The sequence below is a fragment of the Mugil cephalus genome, chromosome 4 (genome assembly GCF_022458985.1).
Source record: "Mugil cephalus isolate CIBA_MC_2020 chromosome 4, CIBA_Mcephalus_1.1, whole genome shotgun sequence".
Classification (NCBI taxonomy): Eukaryota; Metazoa; Chordata; class Actinopteri; order Mugiliformes; family Mugilidae; genus Mugil; species Mugil cephalus.
Genome location: NC_061773.1, coordinates 15621736 through 15644020, shown reverse-complemented (window position 1 = coordinate 15644020; position 22285 = coordinate 15621736). Strand labels below are relative to the sequence as shown.

The 22285-nt window shown below is 40.8% G+C and overlaps 3 protein-coding genes and 1 pseudogene across 3 annotated transcripts; all 4 read right to left on the bottom strand.

The window, feature by feature from the left end:
• Positions 1-277: 277 nt before the first annotated feature.
• Positions 278-1886, bottom strand: LOC125006333 (nuclear factor 7, ovary-like). Its single transcript, XM_047582275.1, has 2 exons — positions 427-1886; positions 278-284 (listed from the first exon to the last, which is right to left on the bottom strand). Exons 1-2 carry the CDS (start codon positions 1884-1886, stop codon positions 278-280), a joined length of 1467 nt encoding a protein of 488 aa, XP_047438231.1.
• A 6570-nt stretch (positions 1887-8456) lies between these two features.
• On the bottom strand, positions 8457-9851 carry LOC125006332 (nuclear factor 7, ovary-like). Its single transcript, XM_047582274.1, has one exon. The coding sequence runs from the start codon at positions 9849-9851 to the stop codon at positions 8457-8459; it is 1395 nt and encodes a 464-aa protein (XP_047438230.1).
• Positions 9852-11001: 1150 nt separating this feature from the next.
• LOC125006331 lies at positions 11002-15118 on the bottom strand (annotated as a pseudogene).
• Positions 15119-19871: 4753 nt separating this feature from the next.
• On the bottom strand, positions 19872-22182 carry LOC125006330 (nuclear factor 7, ovary-like). Its single transcript, XM_047582272.1, has 2 exons — positions 20545-22182; positions 19872-19878 (listed from the first exon to the last, which is right to left on the bottom strand). Exons 1-2 carry the CDS (start codon positions 21984-21986, stop codon positions 19872-19874), a joined length of 1449 nt encoding a protein of 482 aa, XP_047438228.1. The 5' UTR covers positions 21987-22182.
• Between the last annotated feature and the right edge of the window lie 103 nt (positions 22183-22285).

Genomic DNA, 22285 nt, shown 5'->3' with positions numbered 1-22285 from the left:
ATGGGTTGGATAAGTGGAAGAGGCCTGCTGAAGATTTCCCACTCCTACAGTCATACTGATGTAAAGGAGAAGGGCCTCAACTCACAGTCAGACTGTCTGTTGGTTGGAGATAGAGAAGAGGATTTTGTGACAGTTTTTTGTGGTCACACAAGTTATAAAAGTCGGACACATTTAAATATGGAAATTAAGGATCTTTCAGAGATTTCAGAGAGTGTTTCACGGTCACACAGAAAAACCAGCAGCACACAGACTGTAGACAACTTTAAAACTAAAAGCATTAGTACCTGAAAGGATTGGAATCACCCCCACTGTGAATAAAACATCATGCTATGTCATGATCATTATTATTCATCATCATCCTCATCATCCTCATCATCATCATCATCATCATCATCATCATCATCATCATCATCATCATCACCTCCATCTTCATCATCATCACCATCATCATCATCATCATCACCTCCATCTTCGTCATTATCATCATCATCACAATCAACAAACCGTCTGGCCATATCATGTGATGTCACTGTTAATATCTTCACTGACAGATTCAAGGTGCCAATGAGTGGAAACATCTTCTCAGTGAAAGTGTGTGAGAAGCTGTGTATGTTTGTGTTAGTGTCAAGATCAGACAACGACAGTTTTCCTTTGTTCCAGTCCAGATGGACTCTGATTTTCTGCATCTTCTTCACAAGAAGATAAGTGGAGGGATCTGTTGGAGACAATGTTTTATATTTACCCTTACATAAAAATACAGCCCATAGTCCAGACTTGATGCTTTGAGGCCCCTTTCTTGTGGAAGATTCTTTTGCTACACCAACAATCCAGCCTGAACTGTCTCCAACTTCAACATCCCAGCTGTGAGAACCTGATGTAAAGCCTTTAGAGCTGAGAACCACTGGAAAGTGGCTAAATCTTTCTGGGTTGTCTGGAAGCTTCTTCTTCTCTCTGAAACTCACACTGGTCAGATCTTCAGACAGGACGAGGTGTAGATGAGCAGTGTTTTGATCCAGAATCACAGGACTGTAGGAGACCTTCTCCTTTATCTCGTTCCAGATGTTGAAGGCTAAGTTGCCCAGATGTTTGGCCACATCTATGAGAGCTCCTGAGACCAGCTGTGGATCATCCATCAGGGGGCGCTGCTGGACTCTTTCCACTGCATCCTTGTAATTCTGTAGGAATGAGATGTCTTCAGCTTTCAGCTCCTTCTCTGTGACTCTGATTGTGTCTGAAAGAGCTGTTATCTCTCTGCTCAGAGCATCAATCTTCTCCTTCATCATCTGACTCTTCTGCTTTTCTTCCTCCCTCAGAGCTTTGATCCTGGCCTCCTCTTCCTCTTGTAGAAACTGGTGAAGCTTCTTAAACTGCTTCTTAATCTGACTCTCTGTGTGTTGAGCCTGGACCTTGATGTGTTCTGCTGTTTCATCAAAGTTTCCTTTAATCTGCTGAAAGAGCTTCAGTTTCTCCTGTACAGGCTTCAGTGATTTCTGGAGCTCATGTCTGTGATCCTGTGCAGCTTCATCAATGGGTCTGAATTCATGATTAGTGTGTGTTTTTGAGTCTCGACAGATGACACACACTGGCTTCTTATGATCCAGACAGAACAGTTTCAGTTCCTCAGAGTGCAGACTGCAGAGAGGCCTAGCTCTCTGATCTCTTTCCAGTAAGAAGGCCTCACACAGGTTCCTTAAAGCCAAGTTAATTGGTGGATGTCTATTTCCAGATGTGCTCTTACAAATGGGACATTCACGTAATTCTTTCTCTCTCCACCATCTAACCAGACATTTCTTACAAAAGCTGTGGCTGCATGACAGGATAACAGGATCTCTGAATATTTCCTGACATATTACACAGGTCAGATCTTGTCTCATTGGAGAGGCCATTTATCACAGAGTGTGGCTGTAAACAGGAGGCACAAAGTTAAAACATGAAGGTAAACACTTTTCTACAAAGTTATTGTCACCTTGATCTGAAAGCTCACCTTTCCTAATTGAAGTCAGTATCAGGTTGAAGCGGGTCCTCCTGTAGCTGTCCTCTCCCTGTGGACGTTGCAGGTTTTGTGTTAATTGGAACTGGTTGTCTTTATTTTAGCTATAGAGACCAGGGTCTGTTATCTAATCACAAGAAGATATTACTGTAAAACTTTTGAAAACACAGGACATAACTAGAGCAGTGACTACAAGATACAAAAGGACTAAATCATGTTGGAGCGTTCTCTGTTTTACAGTGCTCATAAAACGTATTCCCACTTGGATCTTTTCTCCTTTGATTGATTTTTAGAAGAGTACTGTAAATGTGAAATAACATTTCAACAAAGTAATGGCAATAAGGTAATGTAAACTAAGTGAAGAGGCCTGTGTCTGGAAGGTACAGTCACTGGTTTATCTGTGTTGCCAGATTTAATGAAATGACGAAAGAATTCTTCAATCATTTCACAGAAGAAACTTTTTTGAAAAGTATAAATCTAGGGATAGATACAAAAATAATCGCAAGTCACTGAACATACGTGGGAGTAAGATCCATGATTAGAAAAATGGAAGGAGCACGGCACATGTGTTAGTCCTCACAGAGTTACTGAAATTACAGATTATACAGGACAGATTTTTCTCTAATAGGGAAGACATTTTGTCATCGAGTGAGGCGGCAAACACATGGCAAACATGAAATAGGAAATAGGACGATTACTTTTCTATAAAGTTATCCTCATCTTTATCTGAAAACTCACGTTCACTGATTGACGTCAGCGGCAAGTTGGAGCAAGCCCTCCTGTAGCTCTCCTCTCTCGCAAACTTGGTTTTGTCTTCAGAAGAATTTTGCCGTTTTCATTTCAGCAAGCGTCTCCCGATTTGTAATGGAGTTATGAAAGAAATGGGGTGTTGCCCTGTACTGGAGGTGGTGCATCGTCACATCCGCTATGAAAGTGCTGCATATGTGCTTCGTCCCTCTTAACTTAATTATTAAAGTAATGAAAGTAAGAGAAACATTGTACTTTTTATACAACTTTTAATACAAAAAAAAATAATAATAATCATTTAATAAAACTACAGATAGGTGAGACTCAAGTTAAATGCACAAGGAGGAGACAAAGTGCAGGAAGTAAAAAAAAAATCAGATTTCAAAATAAAAAGGAAAAAACACGACAACAAAACCACAACACTGACAATAAATTACTTTTAATTAATACAGGTGCATCAATGTAGAATCAATATTTGACTGTTGTATAGTTCCTTGAAGCAGAACTGGCTACAACCACTAACATATGAGTAGAACGAACCTGAGAAAATAAAAAATCTGTCTCAAATGATTACGTACAACACAGTCATCCAAATGATACAATTTCTTTCTCCAAACAGTTTTATTTCCATTTGAAACTATCAAATACAACAAAAGGCCCCGAATCTGCCACTATTTTCATTTAAAATTGATCTGAATAATAAATCTGAATAAAATAAAAGTAACTTCCAAGTAAAAGCAGAACGTTCATAAATGTACTGAACTGATGGTCCACCACTGCTGCCACTGTTATGACCGGAGCTGATCCACTCATTGACCACTAGTGATCAGGATAACAGGATCTCTGAATATTCCCTGACAGATTGTACAGGTCAGATCTTCCTCTAAGACAGAGTGAGGCTGTAAACACGAGACACAGTTAAAACCTGAAAACAGAAATGAATGTTATTCTCATCTTAAATTTGTGGTTCTCCAAAAACTCTGGTTCACCAGTTGAAATCAGTAGCAGGTCCTTCTGCAGCTGTCCTCTGTACATGGACGTTGTGGGTTTTGTGTTAATGTGAACGTGTTTATTTCAGCGGCAAGAAGGACAGCACGTGTTTAGTAAATAAATGTTCAGTCACATTTTAGCCTGACCAGTCTTCTTATTGCTGCTCTTTTACCCCAATAAGCAACATCAAACTGATCCAAAGAGAGATTCCTCTAAAAGCAACAGGGGAAATATTTCTGCATCAGATACATTGGTTTGTGTACATGCTCTGAATTTGGGACATGAAATTCACTCGATCAGAGAAGAGAAACACAGTTGGCAGACAAATTCCTGCATCTAAATACATGATAAAAGGTGATGCATGATACATGGGTTGATTTAATTATAAAACATCTTAATGGGTGCACAGAGTGCTAATAAGGAAGCATAAGCATCGTTTGCACTAAGTATTATGATATTTGAGTAGGCTGGCATAATATGTGAATACACAGAATATCACAAGAAGATCTGAGAGCTATAGCCCACCCACATATTGATAGTGTCAGGTTGAGAGGTGTTGAGGTGAGGACTCAGATGCAGGACAATAAAGATGAGACAGGGAATCCAGGAAAAGGGGTTTTTAATGAAAACAAACAAAACTCCAACAGAAGGCGCTGCAGACAGCCGGGAATATCCACAGGCAGACATAACAGACAGGAAACTAAGAAACTTGACAAAATAAAACAGGAAACTCCAAAACATGTTTACAAAATAAAAGACAGACATAAACCATGACAGATAGAGGTAGATAACTGGAAGAGGCCTGCAGAAGATTTCTCACTCCTACAGTCATACTGATGGGCTTCAACTCACTGTCAGAATAGTCTGTGGGTTAGAGATATTTTAAGATGGAAATTAAGGACGTTTCAGAGATTTCTTAATGCAAGTTTTTTTACTGTCACACAAACAAAAAAAGCAGCAGACAGATGAGATAAAGTGGATAGAGTAAACCATTGAACAGATGTTGCCTTGATGTTTTGTCTTTAAGTGATATGTTATCAGGGTCAATGTGTAGTTCAGTGAGATGGGACTAGCTTCAGATACTGTCAGTATAGGGTTCAACAGAGAGGTTACCTGGAATAAACAACTTTTAAACTAAAAGCATTACTCCCTGAAATTGGAATCATCATCATCATCATCACCTCCTCCATCGTTGGGGCGGCTATGGCTCAGTAGGTAGAGCGGGTTGTCCATGAACCGAAAGGTTAGTGGTTGGATCCCCCGAGTGTGCCATATGCTGAATGGGTTAGGGGTTAGGGTTGTCTCTGACTGTGAAAGCGCTGTAAAAGCGCTTTGAGTACCTTTGAGTAGGTAGAAAAGCGCTATATAAGATCATCATCATCACCTCCATCATTGAGGCAAAGGACTCTGTGTTTACAAGAAACATTAAAGAGAAGATATGGACTGATCTATTCGCCCGTTATCAGGTACTGTGACTGATTAAATTTGTAGTTCGTGAATGGTGGATATCAATTACTTGTAAAAGTGTCCCCAGGTTTTTGAACATGAATGTTTCTTCCTTTCTGAAATTAAGGATGAAGAGATCCAGGCCTTCCTTGAGGAGGCAACAGTTATGGACCCGAGGTTCAAGATGAAAATGGAAAATGATGATGCCATCTGGGACCGGCTAAAGACCACAGCAGTAACAGGGGCTGATCACAAGAACAGAAGAGGTATTTGTAGTATTAGTATGTGGTACAATTCCATTTTGATGCTCTCTGGTCCCATAACTCAAACAGTATGTTTATACTTAAGGTACCAGTGCCAGAAGACACACAGAGCCAGAGACAGGCTGAGGAGGATGTGGAGGAAGGCCATGTAAGTACAGTTTATTATAATGACCTTATGATATATTTATGATAATCGATTCAGACCATGCACATAAAACATAATTCATGGTCCTTTTAATTTCAGACTGTACCTGTAAAGCGCCCGAGACAGCCCTGAAGGAGCTGTTTGGAGAGGAAGAAGACTTGGAGCAGGTAACACCACAAGAGACCCAGAACATTGGTGAGCAAGTTGACTTTGAAATAAAAATGTACAGAGAACTTCCTGCTGTTCCCATGTCCTCTGACCCTGTTCTGTGGTGGTGGCAAAAAAGGGACACTTTGCCACTTCTGCATCGTGTAGCACACACATATTTGTGTTCTCAGGCGTCATCTACTCCCTCTGAAATGTATTACAGCAGGAGACACCATAAGCACAGAGTGCTCTAGGATCCTCCCATGAAAAGCTGATATGCTTGTGTTTTTGCATAAGAATTGTTGAATTCAGTGTATTTCCACTTTGGCAAGCTTAGCTTGTTACAGCCTGGCTCAGGGTGGTAACAAACAGGGAGATCACACACACTGATAAAGTCAACCAAATGTGATTTATTTAAATTAACCACAGAAATTAACTAAAAAGATGAAGTGTGTAAATATGAAGAGGATCAGTAGTGTAAAGTGTGGTTGCGTGAGAGGGTGTCGATGAGTGCTGAAACAAACGTAGAAACAAACCAAACCTAAACCAATATAGAAACCATCATGGGGGCTGCCCGGAGAGAGAGAGAGAGAGAGAGAACTGACTGGAAGGCCATGCCTTTATGCCTTTTGGCTGCTCCCTTCTCTCAGGCGAAATCAGTTCCTCTGACGACCCACCCAAGTTGTAATTAATTTTTTTATTATTATTTATTGTATCAGTCTAATTTTCTTTTCTACTATGTATGTTTGAATTTGAGAAAACATTAAAGTGTTGCTTTTCGAGCAGAAGACTGTGCAGAACTCCTTTTTTGCAACTCAATGAACTACTCAGGAATTGTTAAGAGAAATGTATCAATTCCCACCCCTAGTAGAGAGTTAATTTGCTTGGGCTTGACTAACTCTGTCAAATAACTCCAACACTGAACACTTTTTGAATCAGAATGTGTTAAAATGACACTGTGAGAGTGGAAATCAACTCTAACATGTTTAACCCTGAAATTTCAACACTCCAATTTTTGCTGTGTACAGCAGGGCGAAATAAACATGAGTAAATATAAGTTTAATTTTAACAGAGATTCAGGAAAAGAGAGCAATTGACTTGTAATTTGATCAAAGATCTTCAGACTATGCACATAAAGATACGTGGACACACCCCGACTTATTACAGTTGATGGCTGAGCGTGTATAAGAAATCACCTGACTCTGTAGCTCTGAGAGTAAATGGAGGTCACGTAAGTGGAGGCCGATAACAACAACCAGTCTTGTATGTATAAGACAAGAGGCTCAATATATTTTTCCTTTAGGCATCTTTTGTAGTTTCAGAGCATTCACAGAGTATTCATCAGAAGCTTTGCAAGGCATAGCACATCACAGCCAAAGGTGTCCATGGTTTTCCATTTGCACTAGTCTTCCAAATCTGTCTTGCCCTTGCCCTTGGCACAAGGGAGATGCGTTGGTTGACATGTACTCACATGTCCCATCACTTATTACCTACCGCTGTTGGCTAGGCTAGTTAGCTAGTGTCTTCTTGTTGGTTGCTAGTTTGTAGCTGACTGCTAGCCTGCTGGTTGGTTTACCAGTGGGACTGGGCTTCTAAATGTGTTTTGCCCCAGATCTTGGCACAAGGAATTGTAACATCTTATCCTGTGTAATAATGAAGAAGTACTGTTGTATAATTCTTAATCAAAACTGACTATAACCACTAACATAAGAGTGGAAGAAAATTAGTGAGAATGTAAAAAATACATCTCGTAAATTGGTTCATGAAACACAGTAATGCAAATGAAACAATTTATTTTTCTCCAAACAGATTTATTTACAGTTGAAACTATCAAGCACAGCAACCCCCCCAAAACAATAACTACAAAATAGATGCAGTTTAAGTATCTAACACCGTCAAAAGTACAACATGTGTTTAGTAAATAAATACACCAAGTGCTATGATCAAAGCTGATCCACTCACACGGAGTCCATTATCTCATTCATGTTTTTTCTTCAGTTCAGTTTTCTGTGTCTAACTGGTTTTACAGTGACAGTCGACTGGAGCAGGAGTCGACTTTGGTAACATTTTAGCCTGACCTGTCTTTTTACTGCTGCTCTTTTACCCAAATAAACCACATCAAACTGATCCAAAGAGAAATTCCTCTAACAACAATGGAGGAAATATTTCTGCAACAGATACGTTGCTTTGTTGATGATGATGATAATGATGATGGTTTACGTGCTCTGAATCTGAAACATGAAATTCACTCGATCAGAGAAGAGAAACACAGTGGGCAGACAAATTCCTGCATCCGAATAGAGCTAAATACATGATACTAGGTGATGCATGATACATGGGTTGGATAAGTGGAAGAGGCCTGCAGAAGATTTCCCACTCCTACAGTCATACTGATGTAAAGGAGAAGGGCCTCAACTCACAGTCAGACTGTCCGTTGGTTGAAGATAGAGAGGATGATATTGTGATAGTTTTTTGTGGTCACACAAGTTATAAAAGTCGGACACATTTAAATACGGAAATCAAGGAGCTTTCAGAGATTTCAGATAGCGTTTCACGGTCACACAAAAAAAACAGCAGCACACAGACAGTAGACAACTTTAAAACTAAAAGCATTAGTACCTGAAAGGATTGGAATCATCCCTACTCTGAATAAAACATCATGCTATGTCATGATCATTATTAGTCATCATCACCACCTCCATCTTCATAATTATCATCATCATCACAATCAACAAACTGCCATATCATGTGATGTCACTGTTAATATCTTCACTGACGGATCCCAGGTGCCAATGAGTGGAAACATCTTCTCAGTGAAAGTATGTGAGAAGCTGTGTATGTTTGTGTTAGTGTCAGGATCAGAGAACGACAGTTTTCCTTTGTTCCAGTCCAGATGGACTCTGATTTTCTGCATCTTCTTCACAAGAAGGTAAGAGGAGGGATCTGTTGGAGACAATGTTTTATATTTACCCTTACATAAAAATACAGCCCATAGTCCAGACTTGATGCTTGGACGCGCCTTTCTTGTGGAAGATTCTTTTGCTACACCAACAATCCAGCCTGAACTGTCTCCAACTTCAACATCCCAGCTGTGAGAACCTGATGTAAAGCCTTTAGAGCTGAGAACCACTGGAAAGTGGCTAAATCTTTCTGGGTTGTCTGGAAGCTTCTTCTTCTCTCTGAAACTCACACTGGTCAGATCTTCAGACAGGGCGAGGTCTGGATGAGCAGTGTTTGGATCCAGAATCATAGGACTGTAGGAGATCTTCTCCTTCATCTTGTTCCAGATGTTGTGGGTCAGGCTGCCCAGATGTTTGGCCACATCTATGAGAGCTCCTGAGACCAGTGGATCATCCATCAGGGGGCGCTGTTGGACTCTTTCCACTGCAGCCTTGTAGTTGAGCAGGAATGAGATGTCTTCAGCTCTCAGCTCCTTCTCTGTGACTCTGATTGTGTCTGAAAGAGCTGTTATCTCTCTGATCAGAGCGTCAACCTTCTCCTTCATCTTCTGAGTCTTCTGCTTCTCTTCCTCCCTCAGAGCTTTGATCCTGGCCTCCTCTTCCTCCTGTAGAAACTGGTGAAGCTTCTTAAACTGCTCCTTTATCTGACTCTCTGTCTGTTGAGCCTGGACCTTAATGTGTTCTGCTGTTTCCACAAAGTTTCCTTTAATCTGCTGAAAGAGCTTCAGTTTCTCCTGTACAGGCTTCAGTGATTTCTGGAGCTCCTCTCTGTGATCCTGTGCAGCTTCATCAATGGGTCTGAATTTATGATTGGTGTGTTTTTTTGAGTCTCTACAGATGACACACACTGGCTTCTTATGATCCAGACAGAACAGTTTCAGTTTCTCAGAGTGCAGACTGCAGAGAGGCTCAGACTCTGTAGAAGCTTTCGGATCTCTTTCCAGTAAGAAGGCCTCACACAGGTTCTTTAAAGCCAAGTTACATAGTGGGTGTTTTCTTCCAGATGTGCTCTTACAAATGGGACATTCACGTATTTGTTTCTCTCTCCACCACCCATCCAGACATTTGTTACAAAAGTTGTGGCTGCATGGCAGGATAACAGGATCTCTGAATATTTCATGACATATTGAACAGGTCAGATCTTGTCTCATTGCAGAGGTCATTTATCACAGAGTGCAGCTGTAAACAGGAGGCCCAAAGTTAAAACATGAAGGTAAACACTTTTCTATGAAGTTATTGTCACCTTGACCTGAAAACCCACCGTCACAGATTGAAGTCAATATCAGGTTAATGCAGGTCCTCCTGTAGCTGTCCTCTCCCTGTGGGCGTTGTAATTTTTGTGTTAATGGCAACTGATTGTCTTTATTTTAGCCACAGAAAACGGTATCTGTTTTCTGCTTTGTGTATGAGTCGTGAAATACGTCTGTAAGGAGCATATACTGGTTTGAAACGTATAAATCAAGGGACAGATACAAAAATAATGGCAAGTCACTTGCCATTACTCACAGGAATAATATCCATCATTAGAAAAATGGAAGGAGCACGGCACATGTGTTAATCCTCACAAACAGAGTGACTGAAATTATAGATAGATGGATAGATTACTTTATTCATCCCTGAAGGGAAATTAGGTAATTAGGTAGGTAGGTACAGATTATACAGGACAGATTTTCCTCTGATAGGGAAGTCATTATGTCATCGAGTGAGGCTGCAAACACATGGCAAACATGAAACAATGAAATGGGACAGTTACTTTTCTATGAAGTTATTCTCATCTTTATCTGAAAACTCACGTTCACTGATTGATGTCAGCGGCAAACTGAAGCTAGTCCTCCTGTAGCTCTCCTCTCTCTCAGAGTTGTTGGTTTTACCATTTTCATTTCAGTAGTAGGACAAACGTCTCCTGATTTGCATTGGAGTGATGAAGCAGAAAAAATGGGGTGTTTTTCCTGTACTGGAGGTGGTGCATCATCACTGCTAAAAAGGTGCTTTATATGTGCTTTGTCCCTTTTTATTTAATTATTATTTAAAGAAGTAATATAAGTAACAAAAACATTGAACTTTTTATACAACTTTTAATACTTAAAAGTAATTTAATTAAACTACAGACAGGCGAGACTAAAGTTAAATAATAAATTACTTTTAATTAATACAGATGAATCAATGTAGAATCAATATTTGACTGTTGTGTAGTTCCTTGAAGCAGAACTGGCTACACCCACTAACATAAGAGTGGAAAGAACCTGAGAAAATAAAAAATCTGTCTCATAAATTATTTCGTAAAACATGGTCATCCAAATGACACAATTTCTTTTTCTCCAAACAGTTTTATTTCCATTTGAAACTATCAAGTACAACAAAAGGCCTCGAATCTGCCACTATTTTCATTTAAAATTTGAATCTTAATAAAATAAAATAAGAATCTAAAACTATCAAGCAAAAGCAGAACGTTCATAAATAAATTCATAAATTCACTGGATCAGAGAATAAAAACATAGCAGGCGGAGGAGATAAAGCGGATAGAGGAAACCTGTGAACAGTTCTGTCCGTTGGTGTATTCCAGAGGTCGACTGCTGGTGCTGTCAGTGTCCCCTGAGCTGCCCGGAGTGAGGCCTGTGTTTCCCGCTGAGCTTCAGGAGAGGTGCTGGGGATGGTGGGCTGGAGTTGGAGGTGGAGTAGCGGAGAAGGAGGTTCAGGTCGGCGGTGCCGTCTGTTTTCACAGGGAACGTGAGGTCTTTGGTGGTGTAATGGATGGACTGTGTGCGCTCGATGGGACCCAAAGGGGGTGTGTCATGAGAAGAAGTTTGGAGACCTGGTTCATAGGACCACAGTACGTCTGTGCAAGGAAACACCATGCGACACTATCCATGCTGCTGTTGCTATGCAACTGGCCGAACAACCGCATCACCTTGGACACTGTTTTGTGAACTTCTATTGCACATATGTTCATAAAGCTAATTCTGTAAATTTTCTTGATTACACTGTTTATTGTACTAGATAATATTATTTTTTATTTTATTTCAGTCTAATCTTATTTTATCTTTCTTGTGTTTTTAAGAGTGTTTACTTATATGTACAACAAAGCTACTGTGGCAAAGTAATTTCCTTCGTGGATCATTAAAGTCTGTCTAAGTCTAAGTCTACCTGGAATTAACAACTTTAAAACTAAAAGCATTATTCCCTGAAAGGATTGGAATCATCCTCACTGTCAATCACATCAAAAAACAATTCTACATCATCATCATTATTCCAATAATCACCATCATCATCATCATCATCATCACAATCAGCAAACCGTCTGGCCATATCATGTGAATATCTTCACTGACAGATTCCAGGTGCCAATGAGTGGAAACAGTGAGAAGCTGTGTATTTCTGTGTTAGTGTCAGGATCAGAGAACGACAGTTTTCCTTTGTTCCAGTCCAGATGGACTCTGATTTTCTGCATCTTCTTCACAAGAAGATGAGAGGAGGGATCTGTTGGAGACAGTGTGGCATATCTTCCATCACATACAGGTGCTGGCCAGTAAATTAGAATATCATCAAAAAGTTGAATTATTTCAGTAATTCCATTCAAAAGGTGAAACTTGTATACTGTATACTTTCCTTCCACACATAGTGATATATTTCAAGTGTTTATTCATTTTCATTTTTATTATTACAACTGACAGCTAATGAAAACACCAAATTCAGTATCTCAGAAAATTAGAATATTCTGAAAAGGCTCAATATAGAAGACACCTGGTGCCACACTAATCAGCTGATTAACTCAAAACACCTGCAAAGGCCTTTAAAATGTTCCTCAGTCTTGTTCTGAAGGCTCCACAATCATGGGGAAGACTTCTGACTTAACAGTTGTCCAAAAGACGACCATTGACACCTTGTACAAGGAGGGCAAGACACAAAAGTTGATTGCTAAAGAAGCTGGCTGTTCGCAGAGCTCTGTGTCCAAGCACATTAACAGACAGGCGAAGGGACGGAAAAAATGTGGTAGAAAAAAGTGTACAAGCTCTAGGGATAACCGCACCCTGCAGAGAATTGTAACGACAAACCCATTCAAAAATGTGGGGGAGATCCACAAAGAGTGGACTGCAGCTGGAGTCAGCGCTTCAAGAACCACCACGAAGAGACGCATGAAAGACATGGGATTCAGCTGTCGCATTCCGTGTGTCAAGCCACTCTTGAACAAGAAACAGCGTAAGAAGCGTCTCGCCTGGGCCAAGGATAAAAAGGACTGGACTGCTGCTGAGTGGTCCAAAGTTATGTTTTCTGATGAAAGCAAATTTTGCATTTCCTTTGGAAATCAAAGACCCAGAGTCTGGAGGAAGAGCGGAGAAGCACAGAATCCACGTTGCATGAGGTCCAGTGTAAAGTTTCCACTGTCAGTGATGGTGTGGGGTGCCATGTCATCTGCCGGTGTTGGCCCACTCTGTTTCCTGAGGTCCAAGGTCAATGCAGCTGTCTACCAGGAAGTTTTAGAGCACTTCATGCTTCCTGCTGCTGACCAACTTTATGGAGATGCAGATTTCACTTTTCAACAGGACTTGGCACCTGCACACAGTGCCAAAACCACCAGTACCTGGTTCAAGGACCATGGTATCCCTGTCCTTGATTGGCCAGCAAACTCGCCTGACCTTAACCCCATAGAAAATCTATGGGGTATTGTGAAGCGGAAGATGCAATGCGCTAGACCCAACAATGCAGAGGAGCTGAAGACGACTATCAGAGCAACCTGGGCTCTCATAACACCTGAGCAGTGCCACAGACTGATCGAGTCCATGCCACACCGCATTAATGCAGTGATTGAGGCAAAAGGAGCCCCGACTAAGTATTGAGTGCTATACATGCGCATGCTTTTCATGTTCATTCTTTTCAGTTGGCCAACATTTCTAAAAAAAAAACATTTTTTTTCATTGGCCTTTTCAATATTCTAATTTTTTGAGATGCCAAATTTGGAGTTTTCATTAGTTGTCACTTATAAATATCAAAATTAAAAGAAATAAACATTGGAAATACATCGGTCTGTGTGCATTGCATGAATATAATGTACAAATTTCACTTTTTGAATGGAATTACTGAAATAATTCAACTTTTTGATGATATTCTAATTTACTGGCCAGCACCTGTAAGTATACGGCCCATAATCCAGACTTGGTGCTTTGAGGCCCCTTTCTTGTGGAAGATTCTTTTGCTACACCAACAATCCATTGTGTACTGTCTCCAACTTCAACATCCCAGCTGTGAGAACCTGACTTAAAGCCTTTAGAGCCGAGGACGATTGGAAAGTAGTTAAATCTTTCTGGGTTGTCTGGAAGCTTCTTATTCTGTCTGAGAATCACACTGGTCAGATCTTCAGACAAGACGAGGCCTGGATGAGCAGTGTTTGGATCCAGAATCACAGGACTGTAGGAGACCTTCTCCTTCATCTTGTTCCAGATGTTGTAGGACAGGTTGCCCAGATGTTTGGCCACATCTATGAGAGCTCCTGAGACCAGTGGATCAGCCATGAGAGGGCGCTGCTAGACTCCTTCCACTGCAGCCTTGTAGTTCTGTAGGAATGAGACGTTTTCAGCTTTCAGCTCCTTCTCTGTGACTCTGATTGTGTCTGAAAGAGCTGTTATCTCTCTGATCAGAGCATCAATCTTCTCCTTCATCTTTTGACTCTTCTGCTTCTCTTCCTCCCTCAGAGCTTTGATCCTGGCCTCCTCTTCCTCTTTTAGAAACTGGTGAAGCTTCTTAAACTGCTTCTTAATCTTCCTCTCAGTCTGTTGAACCTGGACCTTAATGCGTTCTGCTGTTTCCTCAAAGTTTCCTTTAATCTGCTGAAAGAGCTTCAGTTTCTCCTGTACAGGCTTCAGTGATTTCTGGAGCTCCTCTCTGTGATCCTGTGCAGCTTCATCAATGGGTCTGAATTTATGATTGGTGTGTGCTTTTGAGTCTCTACAGGTGACACACACTGGCTTCTTATGATTCAGACAGAACAGTTTTAGTTTCTCAGAATGCAGACTGCAGAGAGGCTCAGACTCTGTAGAAGCTTTCGGATCTCTTTCCAGTAAGAAGGCCTCACACAGGTTCTTTAAAGCCAAGTTAATTGGTGGGTGTTTTCTTCCAGATGTGCTCTTACAAATGGGACATTCACGTATTTGTTTCTCTCTCCACCATATCTTCAGACAGTTCTTACAAAAGTTGTGGCTGCATGACAGGATAACAGGATCTCTAAATATTTCATGACATATTGAACAGGTCAGATCTTGTCTCATTGCAGAGGCCATTTATCACAGAGTGCAGCTGTAAACAGGAGGCACAAAGTTAAAACATGAAGGTAAACACTTTTCTATGAAGTTATTGTCATCTTGACCTGAAAACCCACCTTCACAGATTGAAGTCAATATCAGGTTGAAGCAGGTCCACCTGTAGCTGTCCTCTCCCTGTGGGCGTTGTGATTTTTGTGTTAAGGGGAACGGACTCTTTATTTTAGTCACAAAGATCAAAGTCTGTTTCCTGCTTTGGGTGTGAGTCATGAAATATATGGGGACTTGTCACACACCGGAGGCAGTGCCCCTTCATGTCTGGCACCGAAAACGAAAGTTGTAGAGTGTGATGAAGGGGTTGTCAACCTATTCACGTTCAGTAATCCCCTCAGTTATTATGGTGGTGAATGCACGCCCCACAGGACGACGAAATACATCATACAGTATACAACGAGTATACAATTTATTTTAATTTTTGTCAATTTTTTTGTCAAATTGTCAAGTGTTTCCACTTGTTCTAACCAGTGTTGATCAAGAGTGGCTCAGGCCTGATTAAATATTTTCAGAGATTGCTCTCAGGTGTGCTGGTTTTGGAAAGTTCTGAAAGTAGCTCAGGGGTGATTTATTTATTTATTTTTTTCTAAGTTATGTTGATTTACATAAAACTTGTGACTACAGAGTAGCAGAATATGTGATCATCATGATTGTCTGTAGAAATCATGTTTGTTGTGATATCATATTGAGTTCAGAAGAAGTTAATTGAGTTTTGTAGCTAATGGCTGGTCCAGAGGGACATAACCACAGCAGTGACTATGTTCATAAAATAAGTATAAATCAAGGAATGGATACAAAAATGAATGTACTGAATGTACACACGAGTAAAATCCATCATTAGGTAATGGAAGGAATACGTCACATGTACAAATTGTCACAGTGATTGATATTACACAGATTACAGTACATGTTGACAGATTATACAGGCCAGATTATCCTCTTATGAGGAAGACATTTTGTCATCGAGTAAGGCTGCAAACATGAAACAGGAATTGAGACACTTTTGTATAAAATTATTCTCATCTTGATCTGAAAACTCACATTCACTGATTGAAGTCTGCAGCCAGTTGAAGCAAGCCCTGGTGTTGTCTTCAGCAGGAAGAGAAAAGTCTCCTCATTTGCAACAGAGTCATGGAAAAAAAGCGGCCTTGGCTTGTATCGGAAGTGGTGCATTGTCATATCCACTAAATAAGTGCTCTGAAGACAATAATGGATTAAATTCACTAAGAACTGCAGGAAGTAAAATTAACAGATTTCAAAAGAAAAAAAAGAAAGAAAACACAGAACAAAACCACGACACTGACAATAAATAACTTTTAATTAATAGAAATAGGACTGGGTACAACTGGGTGAAATAAACTCCAAAGGCAAAAACAGGAGTAAATATAAGTTTCATTTTAACAGATTCAGGAAAACAGAGCAGTCGACTTGTAATTTGATCAAAGACCTTTAGACTACGCACATAAAGATACATGGACACACCCTGACTTATTACAGTTACAGCTGAGCGTGTACAAGAAATCACCTGACTCTGTACCTCTGAGAGTAAATGGAGGTCATGTAAGTGGAGGCCGATAACAACAACCAGTCTTTTATGTATAGGACTGGAGGCTCAAAATATTTTTCCTTTAGGCATCTTTTGTAGTTCCAGAGCATTCACAGAGAACAGAGCATTCATCAGAAACTGTACAATAGTGCACACAAAATAATGGAAGCAGAAAGGAAGAAAATGTTTTAATAATGTTGTTGTATGGATTAGTCCCAAGTGTTATATAAACTTGGGACAAATCCAAAACACACACAGAGGCAACTTGGCTAACAATTAACATAAAGCATCTAACGTACTTAAACTAACTAAATATAAGATAAGTGATCTCATCTCATCTCATCTCATCTTCCGTACCGCTTAATCCTGCACTAGGGTCGCGGGGTTTGCTGGAGCCTATCCCAGCTGGCATTGGGCGAGAGGGGGGGTACACCTTGGACAAGTCGCCAGCCTATCGCTGGGCTAACACTGAGACATACAATCATTCGCACTCACACGCACACCTAGGGTCAATTTGGAGTCACCAATTAGCCTAACAAGCATGTCTTTGGAGGTGGGAGGAAGCCGGTGTACCCGGAGAGAACCAAGATAAGTGATCAAAAAGAGAAATTATATACAAACAAAATAATTATCTTTCAACACAATAACAAATCCTCTTTAATGAAAACTTTAAGATTGTTTCAGTCCAGTCCCCCTTCTACCATCTTTTGAATGGTTTTCTTCACTTCCTCTGGACTGTCCTTAAAAGACCTTCTCAGTCAGGCTTTGTGAACAAAAGATTGTGAACAAAACAAATACTGACACTGGTGGTGGACAAATTCTGTGGCTGCCACAATGTGACTCAGGCACTGGTTGCTTTTTCTAAGTTTTGGCAAGCAGGTAAAATAACAAAAGTTGTATTAGTTTCAGAATCCAAAAAGCGTTGAATAAGGTCAGCTGGACTCATAGGATTTCTTGAAGATGTTTCACCACTCATCCGAGTAGCTTCTTAAGTTCTGATAAACTAGTGGGAAATTGAGGTTTAAATAGGAAAACTCTGTGGGTAACACCCACCAGAAATTGCTTGAACAGAAACTGGGGTCACTATTTCCCTGTGAATAGAGCTCTAACGAGGCTATTGTCAATGGGAGCCTGGAGGCTCAAGGTGTGAATGGTGTTGAAACTTCTTGGGGACAGAAGTCAAAACTCTGTGAACCTGTGCAGCTTCATCAATGGCTTGTTATATGTTAAGCAATGATGAGAATAACATCTTTAAAACTAGAAATTTCCCTCTGGGAAATTTGAAAGTGCTTCGGGGAGCTACTGCCGGGGTTACTGTCTCTGTCAACATGAGAGTTAGCACACTTTGCCTACATTTAGCACAATTAGCTTATGGTTAGCACAGTTAACCCGCAGTTAGCACAGTTAACCCACAGTTAGCACACCTAACCTACATTTAGCATAGTTAGCTTACAGTTAACATAGTTAGCATACATTTAGCACAGTTAGCCTACATTTAGCACAGTTAACCCACATGTCGCACAGTTAGCACACTCAACCCTCATTTAGCACAGTTAGCTTATGGTTAGCACAGTTAGCCTGTGTGTGAGAGAGTAATGCGTGCTTTCGCACACATCTGTGTGCGTCCTACTACTCTTCGTGTGTGTATCTGTAACTGCAATAACATAAAGTTACCTGTGTGTTTGTGTGTGCATGTGTGTGTATGTTTCTGTATGTGTGTGGCATGCTCACGCACGTGTGTGTGTGTGTAACTGTAATTACAATGTTACCTGTGTTGGTGGGGAGGTGTGTGTGTTGGTGTGTATTGTTGTAACATAAATGTGCAGGACACAGGGATCAGCTGTATTAACAGCAAAGACATCAAGAGGAGTCCCTGTTAAATTAATTGGTCTCGGCTGTGGCTCTGGCCTGTGGTTCAGGGTTGCCATGGCAACCCAAGGTAGTCGTCAATGACAACAGAAGCGCCAGGACGCAGACAGACATGGAGAAACAAGCTAATTTTCCCACTTTTCGCTGGTCTCACATTTGAGCTTACTGTGACAAAACGGTACCTCCTGTCAGAAAAACAAGCAGACCGTGGGTATTGCAAGACCTTTCTGAAGATTTTGATATGTTTTTTGTCCTTCTAGAGTAAATATTTTGGATACACTCGCGAGTTAAAAACATAGGTCCCTTCTACTTCTCTGTCAAATTCTTTGCATTGTAGTCAATGGAGAGCAGACAGATACTTTACCGCCAACAGAGGCTCGCAGTTTAAATTCTGTTCGTCTCACTGCTTTGACAATGTTGTGAGAGAAAGAACAAGTTTGTCTACAACTGTGGACTAAATCTTGTGTCTAGTGTGTAAATTGTGGCCGGGACGAGCATGGAAAGAGAAAAGTTTCAACCAATTTCACACACGCTCTCTCACTCTAAGTAGTAACATTCCGCAAACTCTAAAACGAGTTTCAACAGAAATTTTCATGGTCATTGAACAGTGATTGATCAAAAACTATAAGACTTATCAAAACGAGGATTAATAAACCAATACACAAGGCTTGTGTCTACATTTTAAAGTTTAAATGAAAGGTGAAAGTATGCCTGAGCAGTAGACCTTTGAAAAACGGGCTTTTTTGCGTTTGGGGTTTTCCGTCCTCCCATTTATTTTCAATGGGAAATTTGTTGTAGTTTTTCACGACGTAAGAAAAGTAATAGCACGCCGATCCCGATCGAACTGCATGTTTTAAAAACGAAAAAAAGGAGGAGGAGCCAAATTTAGTAGAAACACGCTGTATAACTATAGGGCCTCGGGCGTTATCCCGTAGCCCTAATAAACAGCGTTACTAACGGTGTTATTTTTCCAGTATAGGGTAATCTAACTAATTGCTATTTCCATTGTTACAACACTGTTGTAAAAATTAAATTTGATGCACTGCAATATGTGGAGGGAGGCAACTCATTGAAGCTGTCATCAAACTTGGCTCTCAGACAAGAGCTGCAAAGGTATTTTTTAAAGTTTTAAAGTTACTTTCCCTGGTAACTAGTTAAGCATTAAGATGCACTAAGGCAGTGTCACAGGCTAAGCAAGGACAGTGGGTGAACTGGGAGAGTGTAGAGAAAAGGAAGCTGAAGTGGAGAGAGCTGTGGAGCATGGAGGCTAGCTGAATCAGATTTATGATAGGGGCAATTTATGATGTGCTGCCATCTCCCCTGAACCTAAACCAGTGGTTCCTTCTATCCATGGGTTTAGGGAGGATGCTGCCTGCCCAGTGTGTTCTTGTGTATGTACACTTAGCCACATTCTGACATGTTGCAGGGTTAGTCTTGGGCATCACAACCAGGTGCTGAAATGCTTAGCAGCTGCAATTGAGGAAAAACGGGTAGAAGTAAATTCCTTATCTGCTAGAAAGGAGAATAGACATATTATGTTGGCACAGGAGGGAGAACAGGCCAGACCACTGAGGATCAGGCATAACACAGGGCAGCTAAGGGTATCCATAGGTTTTTAAAATAGAAATTAAGGAAGTTTCAGAGATTTCAGAGATTTCTTAATGCAAGTTTTTCACTGTCACACACACACAAAAAAAGCATCAGACAGAGGAGATAAAGTGGATACAGTAAACCATTGAACAGATGTTGCCTTGATGTTTTGTCTTTAAGTGATATGTTATCAGGGTCAATGTGTAATTCAGTGAGATGGGACTAGCTTCAGATACTGTCAGTATAGGGTTCAACAGTGAGGTTACCTGGAATAAACAACTTTTAAACTAAAAGCATTACTCTCTGAAATTGGAATCATCCCCACTGTCACTCTGAACAAAACATAAACCTACATCATCATCATCATCATCATCATCATCATCATCATCATCATCGTCATCATCATCATCATCATCATCACCATCATCATCATCATCATCATCATCATCATCATCATCATCATCATCACCATCACCATCATCATCATCATCAACATCACCATCACCATCATCATCATCACCATCATCACGATCATCATCATGATCATCATCATCACCTCCATCTTCATTGTTATCATCATCATCACAATCAGCAAACCGTCTGGCCATATCATGTGATGTCACTGTTAACATCTTCAGTGGCAGATTTTTCCAGGTGCTAATGAGTGGAAACATCTTCTCAGTGAAAGTGTGTGAGAAGCTGTGTATGTTTGTGTTAGTGTCAAGATCAGAGAACGACAATTTTCCTTTGTTCCAGTCCAGATGGACTCTGATTTTCTGCATCTTCTTCACAAGGAGATAAGAGGAGGGATCTGTTGGAGACAATGCGGTGTATGTACCATTACATAACCATACACCCCATAATCCAGACATAATGCTTGGTCCCTTTCTTGTGGAAGATTCTTTTGCTACACCAACAATCCATTGTGTACTGTCTCCAACTTCAACATCCCAGCTGTGAGAACCTGATGTAAAGCCTTTAGAGCTGAGGACCATTGGAAAGTGGTCAAATCTTTCTGGGTTGTCTGGAAGCTTCTTCTTCTCTCTGAAACTCACACTGGTCAGATCTTCAGACAGGGCGAGGTGTGGATAAGCAGTGTTTGGATCCAGAATCACAGGGCTGTAGGAGACCTTCTCCTTTATCTTGTCCCAGATGTTGTAGGACAGGTTGCCCAGATGTTTGGCCACATCTATGTGCGCTCCTGAGGCCAGCTGTGGATCATTCATCGGGGGGCGTCGCTGGACTCTTTTCACTACAGTCTTGTAGTTGAGCAGGAATGAGACGTCTTCAGCTTTCAGCTCCTTCTCTGTGACTCTGATTGTGAATGAAAGAGCTGTTATCTCTCTGATCAGAGCGTCAATCTTCTCCTTCATCTTCTGACTCTTCTGCTTTTCTTCCTCCCTCAGAGCTTTGATCCTGGCCTCCTCTTCCTCTTGTAGAAACTGGTGAAGCTTCTTAAACTGCTTCTTAATCTGACTCTCTGTGTGTTGAGCCTGGAACTTGATGTGTTCTGCTGTTTCATCAAAGTTTCCTTTAATCTGCTGAAAGAGCTTCAGTTTCTCCTGTACAGGCTTCAGTGATTTCTGGAGCTCCTCTCTGTGATCCCGTGCAGCTTCATCAATGGGTCTGAATTTATGATTGGTGTGTGCTTTTGAGTCTCTACAGATGACACACACTGGCTTGTTATGATCCAGACAGAACAGTTTCAGTTTCTCAGAGTGCAGACTGCAGAGAGGCTCAGACTTTATAGAAGCTTTCTGACTTCCTTCCAGTAAGGTCTCACACAGGTTCTTTAAAGCCAAGTTAATTGGTGGGTGTTTTCTTCCAGATGTGCTCTTACATATAGGACATTCACGTAATTGTTTCTCTCTCCACTGTCTAAACAGACAGTTCTTACAAAAGCTGTGGCTGCATGACAGGATAACAGGATCTCTAAATATTTCATGACATATCGAACAGCTCACGTCTTGTCTCATTGCAGAGGCCATTGCGGCTGTAAACAGGAGGCCCAAAGTTAAAACATGAAGGTAAACACTTTTCTATGAAGTTATTGTCATCTTGACCTGAAAACCCACCTTCACAGATTGAAGTCAATATCAGGTTGAAGCAGGTCCTCCTGTAGCTGTCCTCTCCCTGTGGGCGTTGCAGGTTTTGTGAACTGATTGTCTTTATCTTAGCCACAAAGACTGGGTCTGTTTCCTGCTTTGGGTATGAGTCATGAAATACGCGGGGACTTGTCACACACTGGAGACAGTGCCCCTTCATGTCTGGCTGCAAAACCTTTCAG

Excerpts from the sequence above, each read along its gene's own strand:
- LOC125006330 (XM_047582272.1), bottom strand. The coding sequence starts at position 21,986 with ATGGCCTCTGCAATGAGACAAGACGTGAGCTGTTCGATATGTCATGAA.
- LOC125006333 (XM_047582275.1), bottom strand. The coding sequence starts at position 1,886 with ATGGCCTCTCCAATGAGACAAGATCTGACCTGTGTAATATGTCAGGAA.
- LOC125006332 (XM_047582274.1), bottom strand. The coding sequence starts at position 9,851 with ATGACCTCTGCAATGAGACAAGATCTGACCTGTTCAATATGTCATGAA.